Source organism: Ornithorhynchus anatinus, chromosome 3 (assembly GCF_004115215.2).
Source record: "Ornithorhynchus anatinus isolate Pmale09 chromosome 3, mOrnAna1.pri.v4, whole genome shotgun sequence".
NCBI classification, from domain to species: domain Eukaryota; kingdom Metazoa; phylum Chordata; class Mammalia; order Monotremata; family Ornithorhynchidae; genus Ornithorhynchus; species Ornithorhynchus anatinus.
In genome coordinates this window covers 32,110,128-32,132,833 of record NC_041730.1, presented here as the reverse complement: position 1 = coordinate 32,132,833, position 22,706 = coordinate 32,110,128, and the positions used below count along the sequence as shown (strand labels likewise).

Below are 22,706 nucleotides of genomic sequence, written 5' to 3'. Positions count from 1 at the left end.
TATAATCACAGTTTCTTCTTCTGTAAAATGAAAACTAAATATCTGTTCTCCCTCCCTGTTGACCTGAAAGCCCCTTCTGGGACAGGGACTGTGTTTGATACGGTTATATCGTACCTACCTCAGTGTTTAGTTCATTGCTTGGCCACCAGAAAGAGTATAACCAATACCACTATTATCATTATTGTCTTTATTATAAAGTTCCTAAAACCTGTTAATAATGTTGGTATTTGTTAAGCGCTTACTATGTGCAGAGCACTGTTCTAAGCGCTTGGGCAGATACAGGATAATCAGGTTGTCCAACATGAGACTCACAGTTGATCCCCATTTTACAGATGAGGGACCTGAGGCACAGAGAAGTTGTGACTTGCCCACATTCACACAGCTAACAAGTGGCAGAGCTGGGAATCGAACCCATGAACTCTTGACTCCCAAGCCCGGACTCTTTCCACTGAGCCACGCTGCTTCTCTTAGGAGTCATGGTAGTGCTGCTACTTGCTGCTACTTTTACCTCCTCTCCACTACCTCTGCAACCTTGAGCATGACATTTGGGAGATATTTGCCGGCAGTCTTCCACATTTTTTAATTAGCCCTCCAGCCCAAATAATTGCCTACTTCAATCTAGATCATTGCATTTAACACCTACTGGCCTATTGCACAGAATCATGGTGGCATCAAAGAGATGACTTCAGGCCAGACTTGTGAAATAGATGTGAGCTTTTACTTGCTATTTAGAATTTGTCATTGAGAATAATTATAATTGTGGCATTTGCTAAGTACTTTACTAGAATGGGGGTAGATAGAAGGTAGTCGGATTGGACACAGTCTCTGCTCCACATGAGGCTCAGATGAAGCACAAATTTACATAAATGTTCCAGATCTCATACCTCTGAATGTCAGGATGTCAAAGTTTTAAAATAATTATTAAATTAAAGTGCTTAAAATTCCATGTAACATGATGTTTAAAATAATGTGAATGTTTTAGTGTAGAGATCTTGCAATCTTATTTTGCCTTTAAAACTACCTGATCAATATTTTCTGCTTTTCAGTTCCACTTTTTGTACCTCTTGCCATTTTTTCTATTACCCATCCATTTCGATTTTAGATACCTTGTTTGCTGGCATATTAAATTCCATATGTACTACTGAATTTGTAATGATTCATTTTGTTGGTCTGAAGCATCACAAATCAAAATATAAGGCATTAATTAGTACCTTTTAACGCATGTAAAATTGAAAGGTCAGAAGATTTCACTCAGTCTTGGGTTTAGTTTTGTTACTTTCATTAAAATGTATTAAATCATCTTTAGCTGTTGGAAATATAGAGTATTGGTTTGCAGTTCTTCGCGCATTGCATTTCATTTTGTGCGTTATCCTTTTTTATAGTTCTAGTCATCTCAGGATTCATTTTTCATCGAGACCTCAATTTCCTATCAATTTTTAGTTTTCTCATCCAGTTTTCCTCTTCTAACCCCTTCCCAGGTTAAAAAAGGAAAAAAAAAGGAGACATTTCTTATTGGTATTTTGTTCCTGTAATTGGAACAAAATTCCTATAATTTTCTTTTCTGATTGGCCCTCTTATTTCATATGCAAAGATTTCTCTTCATGGGCACACTAATGGTGATCTTACCCAATGTGTCTTAATTCCATCCTTCCTAGATTATCAATGTGTACTATATTCTGGTTGATAAAAGTTCCTGTATACCCGCTTCAGAGAACCAGTTTAACATTACAAATGTTAAACACATATTAACACATTTAAATTTTTTGGTGAAGCAAGTACTGTCATTTAGTGAATGTCTGTTCCCCTAAAACACAAGAGTTCTGTATTGACGAATTATTTTCAAGTGAATACTTGTATCTGAAATAAAAGTGAAGGTAATGGGGTCAGCCATCCCTATTACACAGGTACCAAAAGTCAGATGGGGGTGGTTCCAACATTGTAATTTATAGTTCACTGTAAGAATGAAGAGGCCACGACATTAATGGTCCAGGACCCAGGAACTTGATGATCATTCTGAACAAATGCAGACATGAGAAATTGCAGTTTTGAAAAAAAAAAATTCAGCCCAATTCCTCTTCTTCAGAGGGCATAAAAATTGTATATGGCAGACATATGATAAAGTCAAACAAATAATCCCTGCAGCTTTTCAGCCCCTTTTCCTGCACAGCCCCTGTACCAACCTGAAACACTTTTTTTATTTTTAAATGGCATTTGTTAAGCCTTTACTATGTGCCAGGCACTATACTAAGTGCTGTGGTAGATTCAAGATAAACCTGGTTGGACATAATCCATGTCCCACATGGGGCCCACGGTTGTAATCCCCATTTTACAGATGAGGTAACTGAGGCACAGAGAAGTTTGTCGCTTGCTTAAAGTCCAGACAAGTGGCAGAGCCAGAATTAGAACCCAGCTCCTCTGACTCCCAAGCCCACGGTCTTTCCACTAGGCCATGCCACTATCTTTAAAACAAGCTGATCAGGTCAACTTATCTATGGAATTTATAGGGTGCTTTTCTCCTCCGATAGGAATGTAATCTTGTTGTGGGCATGGATCATACCTACCAACTCTGTTTTATTGTACTTTCCCATGCACTTGGTACAGTGTTCTTCTTACAGTAAGCACTGAATAAATACCATTGTTTGGTTGATTCATCATGAGTATAGTGTAGTTCATGTAGCATTAACGTGGCTGTTTACAGAAACACAATTGCTTTTGTTTCATATCAGAGTTTCCCCCCACCCACCCCCAGAAAGTGAGTTTGTCTCTGACCACATTTTGTTAATCTCTTGGCTGCAGAATTTTTTGAGAAAGTGTATTAATCTGTTTGCCCCATGCAATTTTTACATAGTTATAAAGTACTAAAAAATACAATTCACCTGTTCATATCAAATTGCAAAGTTATAAAGAAGGGAAATAATATTTTGAAGTAGATGACTTGGTAGTATTGAAGATGAGGTAAAGAAACCCACAAAACTTGAGCCTATTTCCCAGTGCATGAACTTCTTGTTCACTGGCTATGTTAATCAGTTTGAAAGGAATGTTGCTCTATATGTACATTGTGCATATGCTACAGCAACGTACTGAACTGTGCCCTAATTATTTGAAGGAGTTGATACTCTTCCCAAAGTATTTATTTACTGTTAGATTGCACCTTAAGGTTCCAGGCTTAATTGGACTTAATTCTGTCCCTAAACTAGTAGGTGTTCAAACTATCCCCAAATTTATGGCCTTTTACTTTGGTATTTACATGAATACTTTTTTAAAAACACTATAACCTAATGGCTGTGTTCAAAATACCTGTTTTTCTTTTATCAATCAATATAAAATTGATTTCTTCCAAAAAAATAGTAATAAGTGTTAAAGGCATTTGCAGTGTTTCCATTTTAAAAGTTCAATTTTGAAGACTGATATACCATATTTAACCCTAAATATTTTGTGGCAGGAAAGAATCTTTCCCCATCCCACCCCACACAGCTAAATCTTTGCTGGCATCCTCTCCTAAATGTGTTCTCCAATAAGTACTAATGCTTTCATATTCTACTGCAGAACTTGCAATAAATCTGGTTTCTCTTAATTTCTTTTCTTTGCATGCATCTATCAGCCTAGTGATTTAAGGAAACATCGTAGAAAGGTAAAATATTTAGCTATTCAATATAACATTTGGCTATGTAAAGTGTTGAAAATTATTTGCTAGGAATAATGATTGTGAAATTTGATTTTCACTCATTATGCTGTGTAGTATTATGAATTGTTTATATTAAGTCTTTAAAAAATATTTGATTTTGTCAGAATATATCCATTTTAAAAGTAGTTCACTCAGTTAATTAGAATTAATTTAACCACTATAGTTGTAATACAATATTAGGAAAGTATTGAAGAATCCCTGTTAATTTCCCCAGCTGTTTGTCAGGGTTGCAGTTTAAAATATCCGAGGCTAGCTTTAATGTGTCGTCTTTCAATTTTCTGAACTCCTGTTGTCCAGCAGGGTCAAGCTGCTCTAAACCATGACTAGCAAGCAGCAGAAAGGCAACAATGAAAAGCCAATTTGTTTTGTGGTTTTTGCCCAAATGCCTTAGCAATTTCAGTGTACTTTTGTGAACTATCAGAGTTCCATTATATGTGTGTGTGTGTGTGTGTATGTATGTGTGTGCATGTGTGGAGTTTGGGGCTAGTTACAGTTCATGGGCAATGATTGTCTTTCTAAAAACTGGTATAATTTTTAAATTTTTCAAATTTTTTGAAGATTTAGATTAGCTTATCTTTTATAGTTCATACACAGAAACATTTGTGTGCAATTGTTGCCTTGGAAATTATACGCTTTTTCAGAATTTGCAGACATTGCAATGGTTGTGAGCACTAGTCATCACAGCTACCTTTTGATATTAATAACAGACTTTAGGCAGTCTTGCTTAATTTAGTGTGATCGGTTTCAGCAATAATCTAAAACTAGATCTTGAAGGGAGATCTCTATGTCAGAGTGTAGGAAGTGAGAACATTCTTGCAAGAAATAAACAAAAAAACAACGTGGGTTCCAGTTACCCAGAGAAGTATCAGATTCCTTCAAAGCTAGAGAGAAGGAAGATTCCCCTAGAAAAAATATTTCCAATAAATTTAATAGAAATGACCAAACCTTCCATATATCATATTTGAAAATGCAAATCAATTCTATTGATGCAATAGATACTTTGAGAAATGATTAATATCAGTGACTTAATTGCCTTTTGTTAATTTATCAATCTAAATTATTCCCTGATTGATTTGAGTCAATTTTGTCAGTGAAAAGGCTAATAGAAACATCAAAACCATTTTAATTTAAAAATTGTTTGGCTTGATGTTAGTTTAAATAGAAATATTTCAGATTAAATTGGTCAACATAAAAAAATCTGTGCTCATAAATATATGCTATCTTATAATGGGAATCCTAGAGAATCTGTGCCAGTTTTGCAGGGACTCAGATTTGTCTCCTTGCCTCCTGGATGGAAAAGTGAGAGTGTTTGAGTGGCTTGAATGAATGCGTAACCTTGTGCCTAATGCCTTGTGCCAGCTAGGGCCAAATCCACTGTTCAGTGGGCTCAAATGGCAATATTATGATGAATAACAGTGATGAGTTGAGTTGCAGTTCTTCACCCTGACTGAAAATTGTGGTCTGGAGTAGTGATCATCCATTTAATCCCTCATGGAGACTCAGTTGAGTGTGTATTCGTGTGTCATTTTCCATTTATTTTTCTGCTGTCCTCCACTTTGTGGGTAGTGAAGATTGCAGTGAATTTATAAAAGGAGTGGAAAGAATTCTAGATGAAAATAATTGCTGAAAAAGAATAGATTGACAGGAGGTGATTTGGAAAATAGAGGTCTTCAAATAGGGCTAAGGAATTAAAATTTGAGCCTTCCACTCTTCATTTCAAGATCGATAATTTTTATGTTTGTCTTAATCCATCATAGTTGCCAGTTTCCAGAGACGAGGTACGAGATGACAAGACAACCATAAAATGTGAAACATCCCCACCGTCGTCCCCTCGATCCCTTCGTTTGGATCGACTACATAAAGGGGCTTTGCATACCGTAAGCCATGAAGACATCAGGGACATAAGAAAGTAAGTAAATGTCATTAATTTAACTGTGTTCATTCGTGGAAATATATGTTTACTTGCTTTTACTCATGATTTAAAGGAATTGGGTCTTGTTAATGAGGGAAAAAGATAAACTACTACCCTGCTTACTTACCGGGAGTTGCTTCCTCTGAATGGTTCCAACTATTCCTGGCCTGAAATATCAACTTCTGCCACAAAGATTGTCAGCTCTTTGGTTATGCCACCTCTTTATCTGGTGTGTCTTGAATTTGCTTATAAAATTTCACAGTTTTTTCAGTTTAGAATCATTTTAGTGAAATTTTAAAACAACTTTAAAATTGGAATGGTTAGGGAATTAAAGAATGTTGTTGTGACAGGAACAACAGTGTCTGTGTGGGTAGAAGATATGTCAGAAGAGATGGTTTGGCATCAAGAATGTAACTGCATTATAGAAGAACTGAGGGAGGAGTCTTTGATTCAGGTGGCAGGCCGAGTTTTTGCTTTTCTAACATTTCATTAGAAAAAATCTTTATGCTAATCCACATTTGTAGTCAGATACTAAACATGCATAGAACTTTGTCAAGTTAAGAAATTTAGGAAGGAATATCCTCTATATTCTGGTTACTAGTGAGAAGTCATAATAACTGTGAATTTCAGGAATTTTATTATATAGAAAACCAAGTTTCATGCTGGAGATAATAATAGCACTTAATGTCAAAAAACTATAAATTCAACTGATGTATATCAAGCAGCTTATATAGATACCTTATTATTCACTTTTAGTAGCCCGATAAAAAAAGAAACATTTAGAAGTAATAGCTAAGAAAATCTTTGGAGTCTTTGATGGGGAATTATTTTCCTGCTGACTGATGGGCAGTCCTGAGATTTTTTGATTTCTACTGCTTCATGACTTAACCTTCTTAAAGCTAAAGTAGAAGTCGTAACCAAACAGATAGAAAGTCTAAAATTTTTCATATATGTTTTTTATTCTAAAGTATTCCAAAGTTGTCAGGCTCCCTAACTCTGTGCATAGTTCATGTATGTGGTTGCTATGAATAATAGCTTTGGATTTTGTTGAGTTAGTTTTCTTGTGGAATCAAAATGAACTTTACAGATATTAAGTCTACTTAAAATTTGAATTTTAAAGGCTGAATACTGTTCTTTTCCTTAAGTTCTACAGGTTCACAAGATGGACAAGTAAGCAATCCCAGTAGTAGCAACAGTAGCCAGGACTCCCTTCACAAAGCCCCTAAAAAGAAGGGAATTAAATCCTCTATAGGCCGCTTGTTTGGTAAGAAAGAAAAAGGTCGGCCTGGACAAATCAGCAAAGAGTCACTTGGACAAGGTTGGTTATTTTTTATTATTATGCATAAATGTCTGGAGCAGGGGAGAAAGATTTGCCTTAGGTGCTTTATTTTTTGTGTTCTTAAGAATCTATTTTGTGTAGGATTGTAGGGATTCTGTACTCATATCTTTAGGAGTGAGTTTATAGCCCATCATTTAGACTGTGAGTCTGTTATTGGGCAGGGATTGTCTCTTTCTGTTGCTGAATTGTACATTCCAAGCGCTTAGTACAGTGCTCTGCACATAGTAAGCGCTCAATAAATACTACTGAATAAATATAGCCCATTAACTTTGTTCTTCAGTATTCCTGCTAATACCTCATTTATAAAGCTACTTGGCTTAGCTCTTTTGTTTTATAAAATAGGCCAAGTGTTTGAGAATGTTGCTTAGTTCAAAAATATGTCCACTAAGTAATTTAGCATTTAACCAGTTACTTATAAGAAGACTATTAAGACTATTAAGCTCACTTGCCTGTAGTGCCATGGTTAAAAATTAGGAGGTAGTCATAGTAGTCATAAAATCCTAAAATGGTGTTTTATCTTTCATTCTTATCATAAGTGAATTATCTGAATACTCTTGCTTTTGTCTCTAAGGACCATATATCTCCCAAGACAGCCAATATTGACTGAGTCTGTAGGGCAAGTCTTGCATCATTTTTAAAAACCTACAAAAATCCACATAGTCTTGCATCTACAGTGCCACTTTTAAGCAGTATTTACTGTGGCCAGGCTACATGTTACCCTGTGGGGCTTTGCCTGAAAAGTGCCTTGTCCTGAAAGAGTGTTGTTTATCAGCACTCCACTTAAAAGTCCACAGCACTAGGAAGCAAGGAGATCTTATTTAGATCAATGTGATTCAAAGAAGAAAACATTAAAAACTGTGATCGGCAAGTGCTTGGAGAATAAAAGTCACATTTTTCTGAACAGCATTTGTGTAGTGTTTGTCATGCCAGTTACTTAGCCTCCGAAAGTTGCTTAACTAATTAATCTTTCAGTCTACCATACGTTTCTGCACCACTGGAATTCTTCAGAGGGTTCTGATTCACTGTAGCTACAATTTTCCTTTCCTAGTGTTGCTCTGAAGCTATGGGGGGAATGTCACCTCTCGGATGCATGTCCGAGCCTGCTGTTTGTATTTATTCCTTCATCGATCAACTGCAGAGTAGAGAGAATGCACTCTTGGGATAGCAGTTGTATTTATGGAATTTCCCTAGAATGCTTTTATGGTTGATGCACTTTGATGATATGTTACAAAAATAAACTCCTAAAGCTTTCTTTTCTTTACAGCTGGAGTTTCAGACCTAGATAACTCATCTCAGGATGCCTTGGGACTTAGTAAATTGGGAGGACAGGCTGAAAAGAATAGAAAACTACAAAAAAAGTGAGTTGCTTTTAAATATTCCCCCTCCCATATTTTTTTTTACTCAATCAAATATTTCTTGTGTAATTACAAGTTTCAATGGCATTTGAATTGACTAACCAATTTAGTGGTTAGGAGATGGTTTTGAAAAGTTGCTTTTCCATAAATGCACAATGGGAAAGGGAATGTCTATAAGTTTTTTTGCTAAGTAAAAGCCAACTCGAACCAACGGTGAACAGAGAATTAAATCAGTTTATCATTAATTACCATGATACATGATGGGTCAATTTAGCAGTTTCACAAGATATCAGTAGAACAGTTTTCAAAAAGGTTTAATGTAACATTGTTTCAGTGACAGTTGCTTGCAAGATAACTAATCTTACACTAAAATTAGGAGTAGTAATACAATGGAAATTATTATTTGCTGAGCGCCATGACTCTGTTACTGTAAAATGATATGCATTTGGATGTAAGGGAATAGTAAGGATGAGAGGTCCTAATTTCTACTACTGGCAGAAAAAGTATAGCTGTAGGATAATCTTGCTTTATTTGGCCCAAATAATAATGGCATTTTAAGGTTTCTAGGTAGACTCTGTTTGAAAAAGAAAACTGTTGGGGAAAGTGGGAAATACTGGGATCTTCACATTTTTTCAGAGGTTTTGTGCTGGTTGACTATATGCTTCTTGATTAAGCCTATGACAACAATTGTTCTCATGGCAGCAGAGCCAAATATGGGAAAGGAAGCAGAAAATAACTAACTTTTTTCCATAGCAGATAGGTAGCTGCTGTCTTTGTAAATTTTGTACAGTGGTATTAAACATGGTCAAATTAGATGAGGTGGGCAACAGTGGAATATTAAAACAAACAATTGAATTTTTCAAAAATAAAATAGGTTTGTTCTAATCAAAGATAGGGGCCATACTAGAGTATAGAAAAGATGGTTTATGTCCAAGAATGAGTCTTGGTTTGGTGTCAGAACATGTGCTGGAAAGTGAACCATGGTGGCCTTAACAGGAAGCATTGTAGTAATATATTTTAGGGGAGATAATTTCATTTTCCAGGGACATAGTTTTCTAAGACAGTGTCAGTAACTAGGGAGCCATCACAACTTCATGAATATCTTATTTGCCAACTTTAAGGTGTTAGCAAGTAGCTGTGGTGTTTAGAGATTTTTGGTACATTTGAAATGATTGCATTCTCCCAAGTGCTTAGTATAGTATAGGCACTCAGTAAATACCATCAATTGATGAATGATTTGCAGTTTAAATGTTGTTAAACTCCAGGTTTGCAGGCTTGGATATTTTGAATTGGTAAAGTGTTAATTCAAGTCCCCAAAACAGATACTAGAAAGAAATAATGTGAATTTCTCTCTTTTTTTAGTAGAGTTTCTAGATAATTGAGAAGTGAGCTATTTTTTGCCTCTTTTATAGTTTTGCTAATTTGCTGTCTTTTCCCTGCAAAAGAAAGCATAGGGTTTGATAGTTTGAATATCCTCAATTTCCCGGCAACTTAAAGCAAATAATAGTGTCACATTTGTTTGGTACTTAAATTATTCTGTCATTTATCTTTCAGCATGGTCAGTGAACTGACTGACATGATAGATTTCACCTTTAAAATACAACACACAGAGTCTTCTTTCTTTTGATCCCCTTTGGCTTCTACCCAATCAATCATTGGTGTTTATTGAGCACTTACATTTACTGTGTGCAGGGCACTCTACGGAGCGCTTGGTAGAATACAGTACAATAGAGTAGGTAGGCACGATCCTTGCCCTCAAGGAGCCATCCCCCCACACACCATGTTCCAGTCGTGATTACTATTATTATGTCACTTGTTAAGTGCGTAATATGTGCCAGGCATTGCAATAAATGCTGGGGTGGATACAAGTAAATCGAGTTGAACGCAGTCCCTATCCCACTTGGGACTTCACAATCTCAATCCCCACTTTACAGATGAGGTAGCTGAGGCATAGAGAAGTGAAGTGACTTGCCCAAAGTCACACAGAAGACAAGTGGCAGAGCCAGGAATAGAACTCATAACCTTCAGACTCCCAAGCCTGTGCTCTGTCCACTATGCTATGCTGCTTCTCTAAACAGGAGTGGTTTTTTTTATAAAGCAAATTACTCCTTTTCCACATTATATATTGTCTATGCAGATCTTAAAGAGTTTAGGTTAGAGAAATTAAAGCTTGGAGATTTTTTGCATGAAGTAGATTTCTCCTTTTTATCACAAATATTCTTTCAGGCCTCGAAGACCTTTGAAGATCTTTGTATATATCTGTGATTCTGTTTATCTTGGATGGTATTGATGCCTGACTACTTGTTTTATTTTGTTGTTAGTCTCCCCCTTTTAGACGGCGAGCCCATTGTTGGGCAGGGATTGTGTCTATCTGTTGCCAAATTGTACATTCCAAGCACTTAGTACAGTGCTCTGCACACAGTAAGCGCTCAATAAATACGACTGAATGAATGAATGAAACTAGTTCTCTTCCCCTCTTCAAAGCCCTACTTAGAGCTCACCTCCTCCAAGAGGCCTTCCCAGACTGAGCTTCCCCTTTTCCCTCTGCTCCTTCTGCTGCCCCTCTGTCCCCCCTTCACCTTTTCCCCCCTTTCCCTCTGTTCCTCCCCGTCTCCCTTCCCCTTCCCTCAGCACTGTGCTCGTCCACTCAATTGTATATATTATTACCCTATTTATTTTGTTAATGAGATGTACATCACCTTGATTCTATTTATTGCTATTGTTTTAATGAGATGTACATCCCCTTGATTCTAGTTATTGCTATTGTTTTGGTCTGTCTGTCTCCCCCAATTAGACTGTAAGCCCGTCAATGGGCAGGGACTGTATCTGTTGCTGATTTGCACATTCCAAGCGCTTAGTACAGTGCTCTGCAAATAGTAAGCGCTCAATAAATATTACTGAATGAATGAATGAATCTTTGTTAGAGAAATAAAAGCAGGAATTGGTTTGCATGAAGCACATTTCTCCCTTTCCAGTTCGTATATTTTGTCTTCAGGTCTTTAAGACCTTGGTTAACACACATTATTTAGGTGGGGTTTGAGATGTTGTCAATCTTTTGTTTCTTCTCAGTTCCTTCTCAGTATGTTCATATTTGAGGAACTTCATGGGAATTATAGGCAAAGCAGCGTGGTCTAGTGCTAGGCCTGGGATTCAGAAGGACCCGAGGACTAGAAGCAGCGTGGCTTAGTGGCAAGAGCCTGGGTTTGGGAGTCAGAGGTGGTGGGTTCTAATCCCCGCTCTGCCCCTTATCAGCTGTATGACTTTGAGCAGGTCACTGAACTTCTCTGTGCCTCAGTTTCCTCAACTGTAAAATGGGGATTAAGACTGTGAGCCCCAAGTGGGACAACCTGATTACCTTGTATCCCCCCAGTGCTTGTCACATAGTAAGTGCTTAACAAATGCCATAATTATTGGAGCAGTGTGGCTCAGTGGAAAGTGGGAGTCAGAAGTCATGGGTTCAAATCCCGGCTCTGCCACTTGTCAGCTGTGTGAATGTGGGCAAGTCACTTCACTTCTCTATGCCTCAGTTCCCTCATCTGTAAAATGGGAATTAACTGTGAGCCTCACGTGGGACAACCTGATTACCCTGTGTCTACCCCAGCACTTAGAACAGTGCTCTGCACATAGTTAGTGCTTAACAAATACCAACATTATTATTATTATTATTATTATTAATAATAATCCTGGGTCCATCACTTGTCCGTTTTGTGACCTTGAGCATGTCACTTTATTTCTCTGTACCTCAGTTATCTCATCTGTAAAATGGGAATTAAGACTGTGAATCCCATGTGTGACATGGACAATGTCCAACCTGATTAGCTTGCATCTACCCCAGCACTTAGTACAGTGTCTGGCATACAGTAAGGATTTATCAAATACCATTAAAAAATTGTATTAATAGTCAATTCAAAATGGTGAACTTTGAACTACTTAAAAGTGTTACAGATTTTCTCACTAGTACGTGAGTAGCCAGTATCAGTCTTTAGTATATTCCTAACAAATGTCTACTTTAGTATTTACTAATGTGCTTTAAAACTCATTCCCCATACTTTACATAGTGCTTTTCTTAACAGCAGATAAATTTTTCCTCTTTAATTATTGGGGAAAATTACCATACAGATTTATTTGGGGGGAAAAAAAGATACAATTGAAAAATCCCATTTGGAGTTAGGAAAGAGGAGAGAAATAATGTAAATTCGCAAAATGTTCACCTCTCATTGTTCACCTTTCATTCTTTGGAAAATTTATTTATTTTAAATTAATATTTTCAGTAGATGTGGTAACTTTGGTTTTTCATGCAGTTTTACTTAGGTTGAATAGATGAGTTGGCAAATAATCAAGTTAAATCTTGGAAAAGATTTGCTATGTTAATAATTTTGTGCAAAACTAAAGAAGTACACATGGCACTTTTGACGAATGGTTTCAGATATCAACGATTAACAACTTTGAGTTGGTTTACAGTTGTAAATGATAGAGTACTAGTACTTATTCACTCAGTATCTGATGCTACTCTCCCATAAAGAGTATACAGTACGTACGAGGTTCAAAACTTTGAATACACAGTACCAACATTTTGGCATTCTAGGATATGAGTTACGATTGTAGTTCTACCACTGAGTTAAGTGAAATGAAACTGATTTTGGGCAAATCAGCAATGGGGCCAGAGACTCCCATTGTAGACAGATGAATCAGTGCAGTTACTGAGGCTTTGGGACTGAGAACCTGCTTCATGCACTGGGTACAGTGCTTTGCACATAGTAAGTACTCAATAAATTCAATGGAATGAATAGTTGACCCAGTAGCACTTGCACACCTTTGTCCCCACCGCTCATATTCCCATTGAGTCACAGTATACGTGGAGCAGGAAGGGAAATAGGTTGTGGCTCTTGACATCTAGCTCACAAACGTTTTTGACCTGCAGGACTCAGCCAAAGTAGCCACAGCATGCTGCCAGTGGTGATCCAGAGCACCGTAATGAGCCAGTGGTTACCTCAGAATCTTTGGTATTTAGTGAAGATGAATTAATGTCTTTTCCACAATTACAAGGCAGTAGAATCATTACAGTCTTTATACAGATTTGTTCTGGGTTGCGGAGAGAACCTTCCTCTTCCTTTTAGCCCTGAGGAGCACTGGTGGATGCATAGGATCCTCCCTCCTCGCAAGTGCCACCCCCTCCACCTGCACCTCGGACCCCATTCCCTCTCACCTTATTAAAACCATCGCCCCTGCCCTCCTCCCTTCCTTAACTTCTATTTTTAACCACTCAATCTCCAATGGCTCCTTCCCCGCTGCCTTCAAACATGTCCACGTCTCCCCCATCCTAAAAAAACCCGCTCTTGACCCCACTTCCCCCTCCAGTTATCGCCCTATCTCCCTACTACCCTTCCTTTCCAAAATCCTAGAACGAGTAGTCTACAATCGCTGCTTAGAATTCCTTAACTCCCATTCTCTCCTAGACCCCCTCCAATCTGGCTTCTGTCCCCTCCACTCTACCGAGACTGCTCTCTCTAAGGTCACCCATGACCTCCTTCTTGCCAAATCCAATGGCTCCTACTCCATTCTAATCCTTCTTGACCTCTCTGCTGCCTTCGACACTGTCGACCGTCCCCTCCTCCTCCATACCTTATCTCACCTTGGCTTCACGGACTCTGTCCTCTCCTGGTTCTCCTCTTACCTCTCTGGCCGGTCATTCTCGGTCTCCTTCACTGGCGCCTCCTCCCCCTCCCATCCTTTAACTGTTGGAGTTCCTCAAGGGTCAGTTCTTGGCCCTCTTCTGTTCTCCATTTACACTCACTCCCTCGGTGAACTCATTCGCTCTTATGGCTTTGACTACCATCTCTACGCAGATGACACGCAGATCTACATCTCCGCCCCTGTCCTCTCCCCCTCCCTTCAGGCTCGCATCTCCTCCTGCCTAAGACGTCTCCACCTGGATGTCGGCCCACCACCTAAAACTCAACATGAGCGAGACTGAGCTCCTCATCTTCCCTCCCAAACCCGGTCCTCTCCCAGACTTCTCTATCACCATGGATGGCATGACCATCCTTCGCGTCTCTCAGGCCCGCAATCTCGGTGTCATCCTTGACTCGTCTCTCTTGTTCACCCCACACATCCTATTCATTACCAAGACCTGCCGGTTTCACCTCTACAATATCGCCAAGATCCGCCCTTTCCTCTCCACCCAAACGGCTACCTTACTGCTACGGGCTCTCGTTATATCCCGGCTAGACTACTGTGTCAGCCTTCTCTCTGACCTCCCTTCCTCCTCTCTCGCCCCGCTCTGGTCTATTCTTCACTCCGCTGCCCGGCTCATCTTCCTGCAGAAACGATCTGGGCATGTCACTCCCCTTCTTAAACAACTCCAGTGGTTGCCTATCAACCTCCACTCCAAACAAAAACTCCTCACTCTAGGCTTCAAGGTTCTACATCACCTTGCCCCTTCCTACCTCTCCTCCCTTCTCTCTTTCTACCACCCACCCCGCACGCTCCGCTCCTCCGCCGCCCACCTCCTCACCGTCCCTGGGTTCTCCTATCCCGCCGTCGACCCCTGGGCCACATCCTCCCGCGGTCCTGGAACGCCCTCCCTCCTCACCTCCGCCAAACTGATTCTCTTCCCCTCTTCAAAACCCTACTTAAAACTCACCTCCTCCAAGAGGCGTTCCCAGACTGAGCTCCTCTTCTCCCTCTACTCCCTCTGCCACCCCCCCCTTTACCTCTCCACAGCTAAACCCTCTTTTTCCCCCTTTCCCTCTGCTCCTCCACCTCTCCCTTCCCATCCCCACAGCACTGTACTCATCCGCTCAACTGTATATATTTCCATTACCCTATTTATTTTGTTAATGAATTGTACATTGCCTTGATTCTATTTAGTTGCCATTGTTTTTACGAGATGTTCTTCCCCTTGACTCTATTTATTGCCATTGTTCTTGTCTGTCCGTCTCCCCCGATTAGACCGTAAGCCCGTCAAACGGCATGGACTGTCTCTATCTGTTGCTGACTTGTTCATTCCAAGCGCTTAGTACAGTGCTCTGCACATAGTAAGCGCTCAATAAATACTATTGAATGAATAAATGAATAGGATTAAAAAATTTGCAAATTGCAAAATAACAGATTGTACATGTTCTCTGAAGGTAAAATATGTTAAAATAGTTAACAGAGAAATGGCATGTAACCTAAGGTAGCCTTCTGCAGTCATCAACAGTATTTTTACAGTGACAAACTAATTCCGAAAGAAGTGGGCTATTCTCAGGTCCTGCTCAGTCAGCCACCACTGCTGCTTCTCGAACTGCTGGCCTCACCTCCCCATAGTATTCCTACCACCCAAGCAGAGGAAGGGCAAGGCAGCCAAAATGGCTGGCCAATATTAACCTTAATATTAATCTATATTAATTAGGCTAGCAACTCTGATTTATGAACCTGGAATCCATTAAATAGAAAATATTTAAGCATCTTTATCTTGGCACAGGATTTTTATGATATACTAAAACACATGGTATTGGTTTTTTTCCTGGTTTTGAATAATGCTATTATCTTTTGAAAAGTGACTATCCAAGGGCATTAGGACTTGACTTGGGATAATCTCTAATTCCAGTAACCCATCATAATGGAATGGGAATGGGTAGCTTCCTTTATTTTAGTATTCTTGTGCTTTTACTCTGAAATTCAATATAGACTGTGAAGTATCTTCCTTTATTTGTAAATTTTGATTAAATGATTTGATCAAGCATACAAACTCAAGTGAACTTTTTTTCTTAAACCTGTCATTTTGAGTAAACTTTGTTTACTTATTTTTTCTCCATCTTAAATTTGTAGAGCAAAAGCAGGGTAGGTTTACTAGGCTTCATTTGGCTGTGTTCAGAAGTTCATTATTTGGGTTAAATACTAAAAGCTGTGCTTTCATACTTTAAATTCACCTTTCCAAGAAGTGTTTTTTCTGTATTTTGCAAGAACATTTTTTGCTAAAAGCATTTACATCTTTGTGAAGTTATCATCTAATTTTGTGGTGCTTTATTTAATAACTATTATTAGCAGTGTGTTGTAAATATATAATATGTGTAATGTTTAAATTACAATATTAACATTTAATTTGATCTTTATGAGTGTATTTAACTTGGTATTTTAGCTGTTTTGAGGGGGAAAGGCATGGTAGAGTTTAAAACCACTGAAAATAGCCTATTCATCTGGAAGTACGGCTTATTTCAAATACTGTAAATGCCCCCGATTTACTTATTGTTTTGAATTAGTTCAGTGAAAAGCATTAAATATGCAGCTAAATAAAAGTGCTTTCCCACAACACTTTCCCAGTACACACTACAGAATACTTTTTCCTAATGAAAAACAAATGAGCATTTCTTGTGCCTGGCAAGATACAGAGCTGCTCTCTTGGTTTCGTTTCCCATTCTGATCTTTCAAATCTGGGAGGTCAGTTTTGCAGCAGAGCCCATTCTGCCCCAGGTGACTTCATCTCCACAGTGCCAGACCTGTGGGTATCCCCTCGCAGCTCCATGAAACTGGCATCCCAGAAATGGAATAATGATTGACCCTGAATGCTTATTTGCTAGCAAAGTTCTGTTAAATAGTATGGTTGAGCGTGTCGTAGTGGAAAGAGCACGGGCCTGGGAGACAGGGCTTCTGGTTCTAATCCTGGCTCTGCCACTTATCTGCCATGAGACCTTGGGCAAGTCACTTCAGTTCTCTGGGCCTCAGTTTCCGTAACTGCAAAATGGGGATTCAGTACCCTTTCTCCCACCTACTTAAACTATGAGCCTCTCTGGGACAGGGACTGTGTCCCATCTGATTAACTTGTATCTAATCCAGTGCTTAGAATAGTGTTTGACACACAGTAAGCACTTAACAAGTACCATTATTATTATAGTTATTATTATATTAAAAAATCATTGACTTTTATGGGGAGGAATTTTAATCACCCCGAAAGCTAGGTTTCATTCATTCATTCAGTTGCATTTATTGAGTGCTTACTGTGTGCAGAGCACTGTATTAAGCACTTGGAAAGTACAATTCAGCAACAAAATTAACTGTGCGCATTCAAGTTGTGTGAAAATTGGCATTTAAAGTTTCATTGTGTCAAAATAGTGGATTCAGTTTTGTTTGTTAACCTGAAAAAGAGCTATAATAAGTAGCCTGGCAACTGATTAACAAGCATTTTCATTGTGAGAGGTGTTTAAAAAGATAAGCATTTACCATACAAACAATATCGAAGAAGCCATAAGCTAACTTTAAAACTTTTGACTTTTGTTGGTATTGTATTATTCTTACAAATCTGTGAAACTAATTAAGGAACATTTGGATTCTTTGCATAACAGCTGTTTGTATAACATTTAGAATATATTTTTCCCTTATAAATTACTGGTTGTGATTTTGTAGGCATGAGTTGCTTGAAGAAGCTCGAAGACAAGGTCTGCCTTTTGCACAGTGGGATGGACCAACGGTGGTTGTGTGGCTGGAGGTAAGTGATGCTTTGTAAAAGATAGTTTATGCAGACTTAATTCTTAAAATTTCCAAAGGTCTTTATTTTAAAAAGGAAAAAGTTCACAGTCCGCTCAATTGTGTTGTATTGTCTCTTCCCAGCTGTGGGTTGGGATGCCAGCATGGTACGTGGCTGCTTGCCGAGCAAATGTGAAGAGTGGTGCTATCATGTCTGCCTTATCAGATACAGAAATACAGCGTGAAATAGGAATCAGTAATCCTTTACACAGGTTAAAACTGAGGCTCGCTATCCAAGAAATCATGTCTTTGACGAGTCCATCTGCCCCGCCTACATCAAGAACGGTAAGATTCAATTAATTAAAAATGGCCCCTCATTGGAACCACTAGGGGAAGAGTTATTAAAGTAGCATTGTCTTTATTATTTTTCTCCTTTGGCACCTGTGTTGCGTAGAGTAATTAATAGAGCAGAGTAGGTATTGAAGCTTTTATTGTCTTTAAGCAGAAAGAAATGCATGTTTTATAGAAATGGTATGTAAATGCTTCCTATAAACACTTGGGTGAAATAACAGTTTTAATAACCTAAATCACTTACGAAAAGTATGAAGCAAAAATAGTAATCACATATTGCATGAAAGCTTTTTGTTAATGAAGATAGTCTTAAGTTGCATTTTACCGAAGAAAAATGATAAATTTGACAACATATATTTATCACTCATAATTCTAGGGGATGAAATCATAAAATAAACAACTTCAAATATGAATTTTGGTCATACAATTAAAACTGAGAATATTAGCTATAAAGATGAAATAATGTTAACTGTGATGCAAGTAGCTTTGAATTTATCTTTAAAAAATCAATGGGTTTAGGGTAGTTAAGACTCCTGTGGATTTTAGCCATTTAATGCTGTGCTGCAGTTATTTAGGATTCAGAGTGAATTTGGTGGTGAGAAAAGAACCATTGCTTTGATTTGCAAAACCCATAAATGAAAATAACCTGCCATATATCCCACTGTGCCATGCAGCTCTCGCTTTTCTCTCCCCTCTTTTTCCCATCCAAACTTCTCACATAGGTTGTACACATCTGCTGCCTCTTCTTCACCTCAGGTCTGTTTTCAAGCCTCTGCAGTCTGATTTCTGCCTTCTTCCCTTCACTGAGATCATTTTCTCCAAGGTCATCAATGACTTCCTTTTTGCCGCATCTATCGGAGTCTACTATGTCCCGATGCTCCTATCCTTTAGGTTGCTTTTGGCCCCGTGGACTGCTCACTTCCTCAGAAAACACTAACTAGTTTTACTGATCCAGTTCTCTCCTGGCTCTTCTCCTGGCTCTCTTGCTGCTTCTTCTCGATCTCTTTAACCAGTTTATCCTTCATCTCTCACGCCCTAACTGTGGCTGTCCTTCAAAGCTCTAAGACACTTTAAGAAGCTCTCTCCCAGGAACCTATTCTCACTCCAACTCAACCCACACACCTCACCCTTCTACCACCAACCTATTCACTGTGCCTCAGTCTCATCTCTTTCACTGTCGACCTCTTACTCACATTCTCCTTCCTAAGAACACCTTCCCCATTCATATCTGAATTAGCAACACTTTCCCCATTTTCAGTGTCCTACTAAAATCATATCTCCTTCAGGAAACCTTCCCTCTAGAGTCTCCTTGTGGGCAGGGAATGTGTCTATTAACTCTCTTGTACTTTCCTAAGTACTTAATACAGTGCTCCTGCACAGAGTAAGCGCTCAATAAATACTACTGATTGACTTTTGCCTCTATGATACTCTCCCATTGCTTTGAACAGTACTCTGCACACAGCAGTCACTCAGATACTGCTGATTTGATTGTTTCAGGGTAGACCCAAAACCTCTTCTAGGATAGAAATGCAGAAACAACCTGATTTGTTAAAATCAAATGAATGTTATACTCCTCTGCATTTCACCCCCTCTTTGGGTCCTTTTCCATCAACAATTTCCCTTTTTACTACACCTTTTTGAGCACAGTGATAGTAATAATAATTATTATTATGGTATTTGTTAAGTGCTTACTATGTGCCAAGTAGTGTTCTAAGAACTGACCTGACCCTGTCACTCCTTTCCCCCATCCCATTTCTCAGCCATTGTTAGAACCTGATGAAATGGAGTTGAAACTCCTTTGGTTAGAGTTCTGCAAGGTCACAATTTATTAACTCCCCATGGCCTGTCCAAGTGAAACCCCAGCACCAAAGTATCTTTGTCTGATTTGTACCTTACTGTATCAAAAATGAGCTTGAGTGGGACTGGAAGTTGTCTTAGGAGTCATCATTTTTAGGTGACGTACTGCATGTATCTGGCATTGGATCAGTATATGGACTAGAGATGACTAAAGGGAGAATTAGATATAGAGTGTTAGGAGGTATGTACCTTAGTATGAGGGTTAACCGTCATACTGTCCTTCTAGGTATCTTGTTGCAATTTTGGGAAGCAGAATATGCTAGAAGCCACTAATGGCACTTTTTATGGTCTTAATACTATGTGAGGCGAGGAAGCAGTATGGGGCCTTCTATACCCAGTTCAATTTAGGCCAAGCCACACTTTCAGGTTTAAATATCCCAAACCACTACCTGGGCCTGGCCTGAGTGTGGGTTGTACACAAGGACCTTTCCCCTTCCTTCTAATCATGATGTTTAAACTTTGTGGGACCCAACAATATGGATGACAAAAACTACTTCTTACCACTTTCTTCTTATGCCAGCAGCAGTTTCACAGAGCCCACTGAAGCTCTGGAATCCCAAAATCAGGAATCCAAAGAGCATTGCCAATGGACTTTTGGGGGTTGATGGCTCGACTGTCAGTTCCACTTTTCCAGTTTTAATGAGGATCTTGACTGAATCTCCCAATCTTCCTCCCCTCCTGCTTACCCTTTGTTACCTCTTTTGGAGATTCCTACAGCACATTCTATCCTCCAAGTCCTCTCTATGCCCTCACAGCACTCCTAGAATACAGCCTGAAAAACAAGAGAGTCACTCTAAGGAAAATTGCCTTATTTAAAACTTAAAATATTTTAAATTTTTTTGGAACAAACTTGTTATTTTAGCATCAGTGGCAATTTAAAAGGGTAAATTGTGGGAAAGAATAAATTTTGCATTCACTGATGTGGATTTCATTGTATTTGGAAGTAGAAATACTTTTTGACATCTATGTGTGTGATCCATAACTTCTTGGAAAATATTTGAGGGAGGTTTGTACTTGAAACTGGAGGACAAGCATTTTCAGTCTTGGGCTGTTTTCTTTAGGCCATTGTCAAAAGGGTAGAGTAAGGAAGCTTATAGAATAAATACTTGTATTGAAAAATATTGCAATTGATGTTTTAGTTTCATTATTATCTTTTCTAAGGTAGTATTAACTATATGCGGGACAGCCCTCTTCGGAGTAACTTTTGAACATATGCTATGTCTGGATAATTGTAGAAAATAAGGAAATATCCCTGAAACAATGATTTATACATATACTCTCAGCAGATAAATATAGTTCAAAGCTTTAGAAGCCATTGCCTTATCCTATGCCTGCTCCTTTTAAGTACCTACTGCTTTTATATTCTGCCACCTTTCCTCTTTGTTACTGCTTTCCTCTCACTGGATGTGATTGGTTCATTGGGGGTCATATTAGACCACAGGAAATGTCTGGGTAACACATGAAGAAATGGAAAATCTTACAGCTACGCCACAAACGGTTAGTCACAATACTGCGGCATTTGTTCTCTGTGGTGTGCTTCCCACTTTTTTGAATGTTTGAATCACACGTTCCCTTCAATCACATTTTTGTAAAATTTAACTGTAATTGTTTTGTAGTGTGGTTTCTTTGGTCAGAGGAAAATAAACTTTTGAATCCTAATATATATTCTGTATATTTCAGGAGTGAGTAGCACAGTTATAGAGTCAGTTTGTATCTTCTCCCTTTTTGAGAGTCCCTAATTTTGTCACACTCTTTTTGTTGTTATTGAGCACAAATTTCTCCAAACATGGGTGTTGACTTGCATGAAAATGTAAGGGGCTTATTTTGTATGATTATCGCATGATGCTTGCTTTTATTTTTTGCATGCCAAAGTTTTTATAAATGCCCTGCAACATTAATGTGCTTGCATTACTAATTTTATTAATACTAATAGTTGTGTATCCTTTTGCTTTCCTAACCACATAACACCAGGAAGATGAGGAGGGAAGCTGGGCTCAGGTTGGAGATTTTCTGTAATATGTTCTTCATATATGTGCGGCAACAAAAGCAATTAGAACACAAAGCTGTGATTTCTCATTCTTGATGTTTTCAACAGTTTAATCATTTTGGAAGATTGCTAATGATTTGAAAACAAAACCAATTAAAAAGCAACCAAATGAATGCAGGTGTATTTCTGTCCAGCCTTTAATAGAAAGGATTTTACCAACACCTCATGAACAATTTTGAAAACATTTCTTGAAAAAATTTTAGTAGAGATGTCTGTGTTTTGCTTGTGAAGGTTTTTGTGTGAGGATACACCACCTAACTGGAAAAGACTTGCAGTTTATTCTTATCCTGGAGTTATAATTCCTTGGTGGTGGTAACGGGTTTTGAATTGTAATGATTACGAGCTCTCTGTGAATAAATACCACCGATTGATTGACTGATTGATCTTTCCTTACCAATTTTGAGGTGGTGAGAAAAAACATAGAGAAGCTCCTCACAGTTCCTACATATGCTGTGGGTGGGAGAGAGACACCAAATGGAATCTACCACACATTACACTGTAATATGTTTAGGACTTGGAGAATTACTGAACATTCCTTTAGATTTTGTTGAGTCAAATCTAAGTAATAATATTACTAGAAGTTTTTTCCAGTTTACTTCTCTTTCAGATGCATTTTGTATCTCAATTCCACCCCCCCACCCCAAACTTCTAAGTCATGAAAAACTGAAATTTGGTATATTTTCTTACCACTGAAACCTTTAAGTTCAAAAGCTTTT

The 22,706-nt window shown here is 38.5% G+C and overlaps 1 protein-coding gene and 1 long non-coding RNA gene across 9 annotated transcripts in view; one reads left to right on the top strand and one right to left on the bottom strand.

Annotated features, from left to right (window-relative positions):
• The window catches only part of PPFIA1 (PTPRF interacting protein alpha 1), a 110,062-nt gene that overhangs the window by 72,241 nt on the left and 15,115 nt on the right, over positions 1 to 22,706 (top strand). For 3 of the 8 annotated variants that reach the window (XM_029059607.2, XM_029059606.2, XM_029059604.2), the window contains 8 exons: positions 3,602 to 3,631; positions 5,443 to 5,594; positions 6,743 to 6,915; positions 8,201 to 8,294; positions 17,676 to 17,757; positions 17,880 to 18,080; positions 21,378 to 21,440; positions 21,915 to 21,941. In XM_029059607.2, the coding sequence (XP_028915440.1) occupies positions 3,602 to 3,631; positions 5,443 to 5,594; positions 6,743 to 6,915; positions 8,201 to 8,294; positions 17,676 to 17,757; positions 17,880 to 18,080; positions 21,378 to 21,440; positions 21,915 to 21,941 (822 nt within the window). The remainder of the gene's footprint in view (positions 1 to 3,601; positions 3,632 to 5,442; positions 5,595 to 6,742; positions 6,916 to 8,200; positions 8,295 to 17,675; positions 17,758 to 17,879; positions 18,081 to 21,377; positions 21,441 to 21,914; positions 21,942 to 22,706) is intronic. The other 5 variants (XM_029059610.2, XM_029059611.2, XM_029059605.2 and 2 more) reach the window with 5 other exon arrangements.
• LOC114810078 lies at positions 17,798 to 20,679 on the bottom strand. Its single transcript, XR_003757809.2, has 2 exons — positions 20,445 to 20,679; positions 17,798 to 18,066 (listed from the first exon to the last, which is right to left on the bottom strand). It is a non-coding gene; the product is annotated as an uncharacterized LOC114810078 (long non-coding RNA).